General features: G+C 49.4%; 1 protein-coding gene across 1 annotated transcript; it reads right to left on the bottom strand.

The window, feature by feature from the left end:
* Positions 1-9,193: 9,193 nt before the first annotated feature.
* Positions 9,194-9,369, bottom strand: LOC128568656 (60S ribosomal protein L39-like). Its single transcript, XM_053566403.1, has one exon. The coding sequence runs from the start codon at positions 9,355-9,357 to the stop codon at positions 9,202-9,204; it is 156 nt and encodes a 51-aa protein (XP_053422378.1). The 5' UTR covers positions 9,358-9,369; the 3' UTR covers positions 9,194-9,201.
* Between the last annotated feature and the right edge of the window lie 2,188 nt (positions 9,370-11,557).

Genomic DNA, 11,557 nt, shown 5'->3' on the forward strand with positions numbered 1-11,557 from the left:
ATAAACTTCTGAGTGTCTGGTGTCTTCCCTAAGGAACATGGAGAGGGTCTAGGGGTGGAGGGATCCTCCAAGCTGGGTACTCTGCCTGGGTGACATATATTGAAAGCTCTGTGCCAAGCCTTGGGTTTGCATCCACCTCCAGCTGCCACAGGAGCCTGCGTGTGCCTCTGTCTTGGCACCATCTTATGCATGTGACAGTGTGAACAAGTAATGGGCCAGAGGGATCCACACTGCACAGTCCACAGGGTGGGACTCCTGTACCCTCGGCACATGCATATGCGTCCATGTGTGCCCTGCAGCTGTCCCCAAAGGAGCTGGCAGCCCCCCTGCCCCATCTGCTTAGCATAATCAAGATGACCATTAACATAGCATGAAAACCCGAAACCACTGCTGCCTGCTCCCACGCTCTGAGGTTCGAGCTGGGGACTTGTGGGGGTTGTGTCTGCCTCTATTCACCCTGGCCGGTCTCCCTGGCAGCAGCTGGTTGCCGCCTGGCTGGGCTGCAGCTGTCCCTGCCTGCCTGGTCCTCCACTGGAGAGGCCGCCACAGCCTTGTTCTCAGACTGCTGTCAGAGGGATCAGCTTCCCAAAGCTGGAACTTCTCTGACTATTCCTGCAGTTACTGCTGCTTCCCAGCCCCTCAACCTCAGGGTGGGCCATGGGGAGGCCCAGAATGGGGCCTGACCCAGTGCCTGGTGTTCTCCTGCCCCATTCCTGCAGGCCTCTGCCCTGAACAGGAGTGCCCAACCAGGATGTCATTTATGGAGGCCGTCTGGGCTCCCGGGAAGTGGTAGCTGAAAATACATACAGGCTTGGGGGGATTGTATATAAGAAGTTGAGACTGAGGCTGCCCTGGAAGACTGAGCAATGGCTTGTGACCATGTCTTTTCTCTTTCTTTCTTTCTTTCTTTCTTTCTTTCTTTCTTTCTTTCTTTCTTTCTTTCTTTCTTTCTTTCTTTCTTTCTTTCTTTCTTTCTTTCTTTCTTTCTTTCTTTCTTTCTTTCTTTCTTTCTTTCTTTCTTTCTTTCTTTCTTTCTTTCTTTCTTTCTTTTCTTTCTTTCTTTCCTTCTTTCCTTCTTTCTTTCTTTCTTTCTCTTTCCTTCCTTCCTTCCTTCCTTCCTTCCTTCCTTCCTTCCTTCCTTCCTTCCTTCCTTCCTCCCTCCCTCCCTCCCTCCCTCCCTCCCTCCCTCCCTCCCTCCCTCCCTCCTTCCTTCTTTCTTTTCTTTCTTTCTTTCCTTCTTTTCTTTCTTTTTAAATCATAGCTGTGTACATTAATGCGATCATGGGTGACCATGTTTTTCTCACTACTCTGAGTCTCCTCCTACCTCCCACCACACCCTCTGGCTCAACAAGTCACAGATTGAACTGTACCTCCTCCAGGGCAGAAACCAGGGAGTCACTGAACACTTTCCTTCATTTATTCCCTAATGGGGTAGGAAGAGCACTGGACTTGGAGACAGGAGGCTCAAATCCTGCCATTACAGGGTGCAGCTGCTGCTGTGGTGTCCAAGGCTAGCACTTTCACCTCTGGATGGTTCTTTCTTCACCCATGAGCAGGGTGCTCCTGCCCTGCATGCCTCCTCCGGGTTTAGGGAGAGGTGAGGGGCGGATACACATCACATAGTGCTGCGGTGTCTGCCTGGGAACTGTGCTAGGCCTTTTGTCTTCCTAGCTCACTGGCCTCCCTTCTGCTCTATTCCCCTGCAGGTGGCTCCAGGGGCAGCTTCTAAAAGCAGTTTGGGGCTTATGCTCCTTCCTGTACTTGAGGACTCCCACTGGCTCCCCAGAGCCCCCAAACTTTCTGACTCTGAGACTCTCAAACATAGTCTCCCATCAGGAGTCACTAGCCAGGGATTGTGTCCTTCATTAATCCAGCCACTTGCAGAAGAGGTGAATCCCTCAGCCCTCACCAGGGTGCTGAAAGGGTGAAGAGGTTAGAATAGTGTATAAGCACATGGGGGTACGGATGAGAGCTCCTGTTTCCCACTTTCCCACCATCAGCCCACTGTAGATACCTTGGCCCTATAGATAAGGATTGTTCTCCCCATTTAATGGTGGAGAAACAGAGGGCTGTGACAGGTCCAGGGTCAAAGAATAGAGCTCTGGAAAGGAACCCGGCTGACCCCCCATGTTCCCAGCAGGCCTTGTGCACATTGAAGACCAGAGCCAGGTCATTCACAGTGACAGGGCCAGCTGCTGCCTGGTAAGTTCTAGAGGCCAGGAGGGACTCAGCTTGCCCACCCTGCACACCTCTTCCCTGCCAGCATCCCTGGCAGCCACTCACTTGCTGGAGCCACTCCACATTCCTGATGTCCCATGTCAGAAAGAGACAGATGCTGCTAGTTTCCTGGTGCAAGCTTTGCTGCTCCATCCCCTCAATCCTCCCCAGCCTGCTCTGGGCAGCATGGCAGCAGCTAGGGCCAGGCCTTGGCTCTAGCCACTGATGGGAGCCCACAGAAGCACTGGGCCTACCTGTGGACCTACTCTGCCACTTGCTGGCTGCATGTATTAGAAAAGGCTCTGGTGAGAGCAACAGAGAGTCACTCTGCTTTGGGAAGCCCCAGGCGAGGAACAGGAGGCTGCTGGCTGGACAGTCAGTGCCTGGGAGGAGGGTCAGCCTGTGCTTAGTGTGGGAGAGGTGGTGCTGCAGGTTGAAGGTCCCTTATTCAAAATGCCTGGGGCCAGGGCAGTGCCTGTGGCTCAGTGAGTAGGGCACTAGCTCCTGGGTGGCGGGTTTGAACCTGGCCCCGGCCCAACTGCAACAACAACCACAACAAAAATAGCCGGGCACAGTGGTGGGCTCCTGTAGTCCCAGCTACTCGGGAGGGTGAGGCAAGAGAATCGCCTAAGCCCCATCTCCACAGCTGGAGGTTGCTGTGAGCTATGACACTGCAGCACTCTACTGAGGGCGGCTGTGGCTCATAGGAGTAGTGCTCTGGTCCCCTATGCCAGAGGTGGCAGGTTCAAACCCAGCCCTGGACATAAACTGCAAAAAAAAAAAAAAATGTTTGGGGCCGGAAGTGTCTTAGATGTCAGATGTTTTCAGATGTTGGGATATCTGCATACATACAATGAGATATCTTAGAGAGGGGCCCCAATTCTAAACACAAAATCCATTTATGTTTCATATACACCTTATATATATCGTCTAAAGTAATTTTATACATCTTTAATAATTTTGTGCATGAAACAAAGCTTGTGTACATTGGAGCATCAGGTAGCAAAGGTGTTGGAATTTTCCATTGTGCTGTCATGTCAGCACTCAAAAAGTTTTGGATTTTGGAGCAATTCAGATCTCAGATATTTGGATTAGGGATGCTCAACCCGTGTAACTGAAATTACCCTTCTCTGAGCCTCCCTTTCCAGACCTTTAACACAGGAGTGACGACACCTGCCTCAGAGAGTGACTATACATGCTCAATAAAAAAAAAGCTAGTGCCCACAGGGGTTAGAAGGGAACAGCCATCAGGCCCAGTTACTGTGCAGGTGCCATGATCTCACTCCCTTCTCCTGACAGCCCTTCCAGGAAGATATTCTTGTTCCCATTTCCCAGATGAGGACACTCAGAAGGAAGGAAGCTGACTCAGAAGTAAGGCTCAGAAGGAAGAAGTGACTGGCCCAAGGACACATGGGGAAAGTGAGAGAGTTGGTACACAGAGCCAGGTGCTGTCCCACTACAGAGCACATCCCACACCCAGGTAGCTCCTCAGTTCCAAGGATCAGGAGAGGTTCTGGGTATGCATGAAGCAGGGGACATCTGTTAGTGGGATGTCTACACAAAAGTTGATGGACAGTCAAGATGTCCAGGCACAGATGTGCCCCTGCTCAGTGCTTTGGGCTCCAGCCAATGGCTACCCTAGGGCCCTCACACCTGCTCCTCCTACTTGGAGACACTCTTCCTGCCACCTCCCAGCTGGCCAAGCCCCACTCACCCATTATATATGACTCAAACCTCAGACCCTCCTCAGGCCCTTCATTCAAGGCCTGTTTCTAAGCTGAGGCCCCCCATTTGGAGGCTGTCACTGCTGTAATGAACCGATGGTTTAAATGCTGTCCTGCCCCCAAACCACAAGCACCAGGAAGCAAGCACTGCTTTGATAGTGTTTTTTAAATCAATAGCTCTGAAACTGTAGCATATATCAAAATGACTTGGAAGATGTGGATTACTAGGCCCCATCCCAGAATTTTATAATTAGTGAAAAAAATATTTAGTGAAGGCTGAGAATTTTCATTTCTAACCAGATGCTGCTGGTCTGGGCAGGGAGTGGGGATCACATTTTGGGAAACACAGTTTTAAGAGTCAATACACGGGGGCGGCGCCTGTGGCTCAAGGGGTAGGGCGCCGGTCCCATATGCCGGAGGTGGCGGGTTCAAACCCAGCCCCGGCCAAAAAAAAAAAAAAAGAGTCAATACACCGGCTGGGCATGGTGGCTCAAGCCTGTAATCCTAGCACTCTGGGAGGCTGAGGCGGGTGGATTGCCTGAGCTCACAGGTTCAAGACCAGCCTGAGCAAGAGCAAGACCCCATCTCAAAACACTAGCCGGGCATTGTGGTGGGTGCCTATAGTCCCAGCTTCTTGGGACACTGAGGCAAGAGAATCACTTGAGCCCAAGAGTTTGAGTTTACTGTGAGCTGTGATGCCACATCACTCTACCAAGGGTGACAAAGTAAGACTTTGTCTCAAAAAAAAAGGAGCTGGGGGGCCAGCGCCTGTGTTTCAGTGGGTAGGGCGCCAGCCCCATATACCAAGGGTGGTGGGTTCAAACCCAGCCCCGGCCAAACTGCAACAAAAAAATAGCCAGGCATTGTGGCGGGCGCCTGTGGTCCCAGCTACTCAGGAGGCTGAGGCAAGAGTATCACTTATGCCCAAGAATTTGAGGTTGCCGTAAGCTATGCTGCCATGGCACTCTACCCAGGTTGACAAAGTAAAATTCTGTCTCAAAAAAAAAACAAAAAAAACTCCAATGGAACAAAAGTAACACCCACCCTTGCACTCTCTCCGCCTAGGGGAAAATGCCCCCATTTTCCCATTCACAGGCTTGTGTGGCTCTTGATGCAGTTAAACCATTATCCTGGCAGAACTGGGTGCAGTAAAGTGTTGAACAAAAGGATGAAGAAGACCCATTCGTGTGTGTGCATGGTCATGCCTGTGCATGCTCAACCTCACATGGCCCATCCCTTCCCACACTCCTGGGACCCTAAAAGAGACCCTACCCCCACCCCTCCACCTGCTGTAGGATTTGGCCTAATCCTGGAGTATGTTTGTGAGGCAGCTGCAGCGTTCTCTGAGGGGAAAAGACTCCCCTCCAGAGGAAATCTTCTTTTTATTCTCCTGCTACCGAAATCTGACCTTCGTCAGCACCTGGGGCCTGTCCCCAAGAAGTGGCTAAGAAGGGAGCGTGAAATCGCCAACAGCTGAACTCACCCAGCTTTCTCCACATCCTCTCCAGCCAGATCACTGCTCACATTCCACAGCACCAGCCCTTTCTGGGCCCCCAAGTGCCAGGCTCTTGTTCTTTACCCAGCCTAATGTAGCCCTACTGACCTTATCACTTGACTTTAAGAGGTATGGCTGCAGGCTCCTTGCAGTTCTGGAAGGACTTTTGAAAAGAACCCATCGTGGTTTGGTGACTTCACAGAACAACCTAGGTATTCTGTCTATATCAGTGGTTCTTTTTTTTTGGTAGAGACAGAGTCTCACTTTTTTGCCCTCGGTAGAATGTCGTGGCATCACAGCTCACAGCAACCTCCAGCTCCTGGGTTTAGGCGATTCTCTTGCCTCAGCCTCCCCAAGTAGCTGGGACTACAGGCGCCTACCACAACGCCCAGCTATTTTTTGTTGCAGTTTGGCCGGGGCCGGGTTTGAACCTGCCACCTCGGTATAAGGGGTCGGCACTCTACTCACTGAGCCACAGGTGCCGCCCTATATCAGTGGTTCTTAACCTTCCTGATGCTGTGACCCTTTAATATAGTTCCTCATGGTGTGGTGACTCCCAACCATAAAATTATTTTCGTTGCTACTTCATAGCTGTAATTTTCCTACTGTTATGAATTGTAATGTAAATATCTGATATGTAGGATGTATTTTCATTGTTATGAAGGAGTTGCAACCCACAGGTTGAGAACCGCTGGTCTATATGTATGACTGGAATGATACATTGAAGTCTCTGTCTCATACAGGGCAGGAACCTCCCACCTCTGAGACTCAGGCCCAGTACAGAACAGAATGCCCCAAGGCTTGTCAAATGACCAAATAACCCAAGAAGGGAGATGATGGGTTCTTTTCTTTTCTTTTTTTTTTTTTTGAGACAGAGCCTACATCACCCTCAGTGAAGTGCCGTGGCATCCCAACTCACAGCAACCACAAACTCTTAGGCTCAAGAGATTCTCTTGCCTCAGCCTCCCAAGTAGTTGAGACTATAGGTGCCTGCCACAAGACCTGGATCTTTTTTTGTTGCAGTTGTCATTGTTGTTTAGCTGGCCCACTCCAGGTTCAAACTCACCAGCTTTGGTGTATGTGGCCAGCACTGTAACCACTGTGCTACGAGCGCCAAGCCACATGGGTTCTTTTCTTTTTTTTTTTTTTTGTAGAGACAGAGTCTCACTGTACCGCCCTCGGGTAGAGTGCCGTGGCGTCACACGGCTCACAGCAACCTCTAACTCTTGGGCTTACGCGATTCTCTTGCCTCAGCCTCCCGAGCAGCTGGGACTACAGGTGCCCACCACAACGTCCGGCTATTTTTTTTGTTGTTGCAGTTTGGCCGGGGCTGGGTTTGAACCCACCACCCTCGGCATATGGGGCCGGCTCCCTACTCACTGAGCCACAGGCGCCGCCCCACATGGGTCCTTTTCAAAAGTCCTTTACTTCAACAGTTGAGGCCCTTAGGAAATCAGAGGTCTGGTAGCTCTTTCCTGGGAGGCAGGAGAGGTGGCTTGGTTGGCAAGCCTAGGGCAGTGAGACCTATGTTGTACAGCGCAGCTTTACGGCCTTCCAGAAAGGGGCAGTTCTTGCATCTTGGTTATGTAATACTGCTGAGGGACCCCCTGCAAGTCCTGAGCAAGTCTTTGCCAACATAGCTGAGCCTCTGCCCACTGGATGACCTGAGCTCCTGCCAAGCCGCCTAAGATAGGTGGAGATAAATGATGGACATCACATCCACCTTGTGGAATTCTCTAGATTAGTACTGTTCCATCAATGACAGAAGTGTTCTATACATATGCTTTCTGATATAGTACCCACTAGCTACGCATGACTTTTGGGTGCTTGAAGTGAGGCTCATGAAACTAAAGAAATGATTACCTTTTTTTTTTTTGGTAGAAACAGAGTCTCACTTTATTGCCCTCGGTAGAGTGCCGTGGCGTCACACAGCTCACAGCAACCTCCAACTCCTGGGCTTAAGCGATTCTCTTGCCTCAGCCTCCCGAGCAGCTGGGACTACAGGCGCCCGCCACAACACCCGGCTATTTTTTTGGTTGCAGTTTGGCCGGGGCCGGGTTTGAACCCACCACCCTCAGTATATGGGGCCGGCACCCTACGGATTGAACCACAGGCGCCGCCCGATTACCTTTTTTTTTTTTTTTAGAGACAGAGTCTCACTTTATCGCCCTCAGTAGAGTGCCATGACATCACACTGCTCACAGCAACCTCCAACTCCTGGGCTTAGGTGATTCTCTTGATTCAGCCTCCTGAGTAGCTGGGACTACAGGTGCCTGCCACAATGCCCGGCTATTTTTTGTTGTTGTTGCAGTTTGGCCAGGGCTGGGTTCGAACCTGCCGCCCTTGGCATATGGGGCTGGCGCCCTACCCACTGAGCCACAGGCACTGCCCAAGAAATGATTATCTTATTTTAATTAATTTAAATATATAGGTCAGACATGGTGGTTCACGCCTTAATCACAGCACTCTGGGAGGCCAAGGTGGGCGGATCACCTGAGCTCATGAGTTCCAGACAAGCCTGAGCTAGAGCAAGACCCTGCCTCTAAAAATAGCTGGGCATTGTGGCTGATGCCTGTAATCCCACCTAGTCAGGAGGCTGAAGCAAGAGAATCACGAGAGCCCAGCAGTCTGAGGTTGCTGTGATCTATGACGCCACAGCACTCTACCAGGGGATAACAAAAGTGAGACTCTGTCTCCAAAAAAAAAAATTTTTTTGAAATATAATTTATTTTTACTTTTATTTTTATTTTTATTTTTTCTTTGAAGACAGGCTATCGCGCTGTTGCTCAGGCTGGAGTACAGTGGTGCAGTCATAGCTCACTGCAGCCTCCAACTTCTGGGCTCAAGACATCCTTCTACCTCATCCTCCTAAGTAGCTGGGACTACAGATGTGCACCACCACACCTGGCTAATTTTTTGTTGAGATGGGATCTTGCTAAATTGCTTAGGCTGGTCTCAAATTCCTGACCTCAAGTGATCCTCCTGCCTTGGCCTCCCAAAGTGCTAGAATTATGGGCATGAGCCACCACACCCAGCCTAAATATAAATTTAAAGAGCCATGTGTTGGATGGCATAGCTCTAGGACTGCTCTAAGTGTACTGACAGGAAATTATCTCCACCTTATGCTGCTAAGTAGAAAATCTGAGGTAGGAGCAGGATATGTAGTATGCTTGCATTTATGTGAGAGGTATGTCTAACCTTGCAGGGATGAGAACAGGAGGCAGGCAGTCACAATAGTTGTTTCCTGGGAAGGAACTAGATTTCTGGGGTAAGGGAAGGAAATGATCTTCCACTATACGTGCCTTTGTTCCTTCTTTTTGTTTTTTCCAAACAAAAGATGTCCCGTATTTATTATTAACCAGCTTATTAGTGCAGAGCATATAAACAATGAGAAAAATCATTTTCCCAACGAAATGTGTCTGACAGTCCAAATAGTAGTGACATTGTCAGCTTGATATGGTAAGATGTTAGTGACCTTGATAGAGCATAAATATGTATGCCATCTCATGTGCAGCTCATTATAGACCCAGCTTCGTTCTTCTCCAAAGTTCCTCTTAGAGTTAGTTGTACCTGATTTTTTTTCAAGTTCTCACGTATTTATTACTGCACCAGCTTATTCGGGAATAGCACATAAATGAAGAGAAAACTCATTTTCCCAATGAAGTGTGGCAAATGTCCAACTGATGACATTTTCAGCTTGATATGGTAAGATGATGACAGTGACCGTGATTCAGCATAAGTACATGCCGTGTCATGTGCAATTTCTTATAGACCCAGCTTGGTTCTTCTCCAGTGTCTCCTCTTCGAGTTGTACCTGATTTTAGTACCGGTTTTCATTTGAATCCACTGTGGAATGGGACGATTTTGTTTTTGTTTCTTGGCCAAAAACCGCTTAATTCTGAAAGTCTTATGAGAGGACATGGCGACAAACGAGACTACTCAGACTCACCACAATGGAGAAGAGCCTGTACCTGATTTTATTACCAGTTTTCATTTGAATCCACTGGGGAGTGTGACAATTTTGCTTTTGTTTCTTGGCAGAAAATCACTTGATTCAGAAAGTCTTGTAAAAAGACAGGGTGAGAAACAGCATCAATTGCACATACCACAATAGCAGAAAAAGGGAGAAAGGCGCATTTATCTCTCTCTCTCTTTTTTTTTTTTTGAGACAGAGCCTCAAGCTGTCACCTGGGTAGAGTGTCGTGGCGTCACAGCTCACAGCAACCTCCAACTCCCGGGCTTAAGCAATTCTCTTGCCTCAGCCTCCCAAGTAGCTGGGACCATGGACCCTTGCCACAAAACGCCAGCTATTTTTTTTTTTTTTTGAGACAGAGTCTCAAGCTGTCACCTTGGGTAGAGTGCCCTGGTGTCACAGCTCACAGCAACCTCAAACTCTTGGGCACAAGTGATTCTCTTGCCTCAGCCTCCCAAGTAGCTGGGACTATAGGTGCCCTCTACAACACGCAGCTGTTTGTTGTTGTTGTTGTAGTTGTCATTGTTGTTTGGCAGGCCTGGGCTGGATTCAAACCTGCCAGCTCCTGTGTATGTGGCTGGGGCCCTAGCTGCTGAGCTACAAGTGCCGATCCCTGGCTATTTTTTTGTTATAGTTGTCATTGTTGTTTAGCAGGCCTGGGCCAGGTTCAAACCCGCCAGCCCTGGTGTATGTGGCCGGTGCCCTAACCGCTGAGCTATGGGCACTGAGCCCACACTTATTTCTCTTGATTTGAGGCCCACCCAATGCAGCCTGAATTTCTGACTCCCCAAACTCCTCACTCACTCCTCCCACAACCAGTCTCCAGCCCCCGTGACCTTTCTGTTTCTAAGTCATCATGATCCCACTTGTACCTCAGGGCCTTTGCATGTACAGATCTCTCTGCCTGTAATGTTGTTCCCCCAGTTCTTCTTGTTTGCTCTCAGAACAAAAGTCACTTCCTAAGAGTGGCCTTCCCTGACCACCCTAGCTAAAGTCCTCTCTTTAGAGTTGATCTTAGCCCAAAGACCAAGAAACAATTGTCTCTTCTTTGTTATTCTATACTTTAGCCCCTTGTTTATTTTCTTCTGTAATTATCTTACCCGTTCAGTCTTAACAGTAGAAAGTGAGCTTCCAGCACGGTGCCTGTGGCTCAAAGGAGCAGGGCGCTGGCCCCATATACCGGAGGTGGCAGGTTCAAACCCTGCCCCAGCCAAAAAAAACTGCCAAAAAAAAAAAAAAAAAAGAAGAAGAAAAAGAAAGTGAGCTTCCAGAGGCCAAGGCTGGTCTTGTCCACAACTGTAGCTCAAGAATGTTCAAAGGGGGGCGGTGCCTGTAGCTCAGTGGGCAGGGCACCAGCCACATACATCAAGGATGGCAGGTTCAAATCCAGCCTGGGCCAGCTAAAAACAACGTCAATTGCAACAACAAAAATAGCTCGGTGTTGTGATGGGCACTTATAATCCCAGCTACTTGGGAGGCTGAGGCAAAAGAATTGCTTAAGTCCAAGAGTTTGACGTTGCTGTGAGCTGTGACGCCAGGGCACCCTACCCAGGGCAACCGCTTGAGACTCTGTCTCAAAAAAAAAAAAAGAGGGGGGGCGGCACCTGTGGCTCAAAGAGGTAGGGCGCCAGCCCCATATGCTGGAGGTGACCGGTTCAAACCCAGCTCCAGCCAAAAACGCAAAAAAAAAAAAAAAAAAAAGAATGTACAATGGGGTCTGGCATATAATAAGTGCTTCATAGATACTCGTGGAGTAAATACATCCTAATTAATTTCCCAGATTCAAAATTTAGATCCCAGTCTTGTGTAAGCTGATCGACAAAGGCTCCACTCCTTAGTGAGGTGGGTTTTATTAAAAAAAAAGACTCGGCGCCCCTAGCACAGTGGTTACAGCGCCACCCATGTACACCCAGGCTGGTGAGTTTGAATCCAGCCCAGGCCATCTAAACAACAATAACAACTGCAACAGGGCGGCGCCTGTGGCTCAGTCGGTAAGGTGCCGGCCCCATATACCGAAGGTGGTGGGTTCAAATCCAGCCCCGGCTGAACTGCAACCAAAAAATAGCTGGGCGTTGTGGTGGGCGCCTATAGTCCCAGCTACTTGGGAGGCTGAGGCAAGAGAATTGCTTAAGCCCAGGAGTTGGAGGT

This window comes from Nycticebus coucang, chromosome 17, assembly GCF_027406575.1.
Source record: "Nycticebus coucang isolate mNycCou1 chromosome 17, mNycCou1.pri, whole genome shotgun sequence".
NCBI lineage: Eukaryota > Metazoa > Chordata > Mammalia > Primates > Lorisidae > Nycticebus > Nycticebus coucang.

Excerpts from the sequence above, each read along its gene's own strand:
- LOC128568656 (XM_053566403.1), bottom strand. The coding sequence starts at position 9,357 with ATGTCCTCTCATAAGACTTTCAGAATTAAGCGGTTTTTGGCCAAGAAA.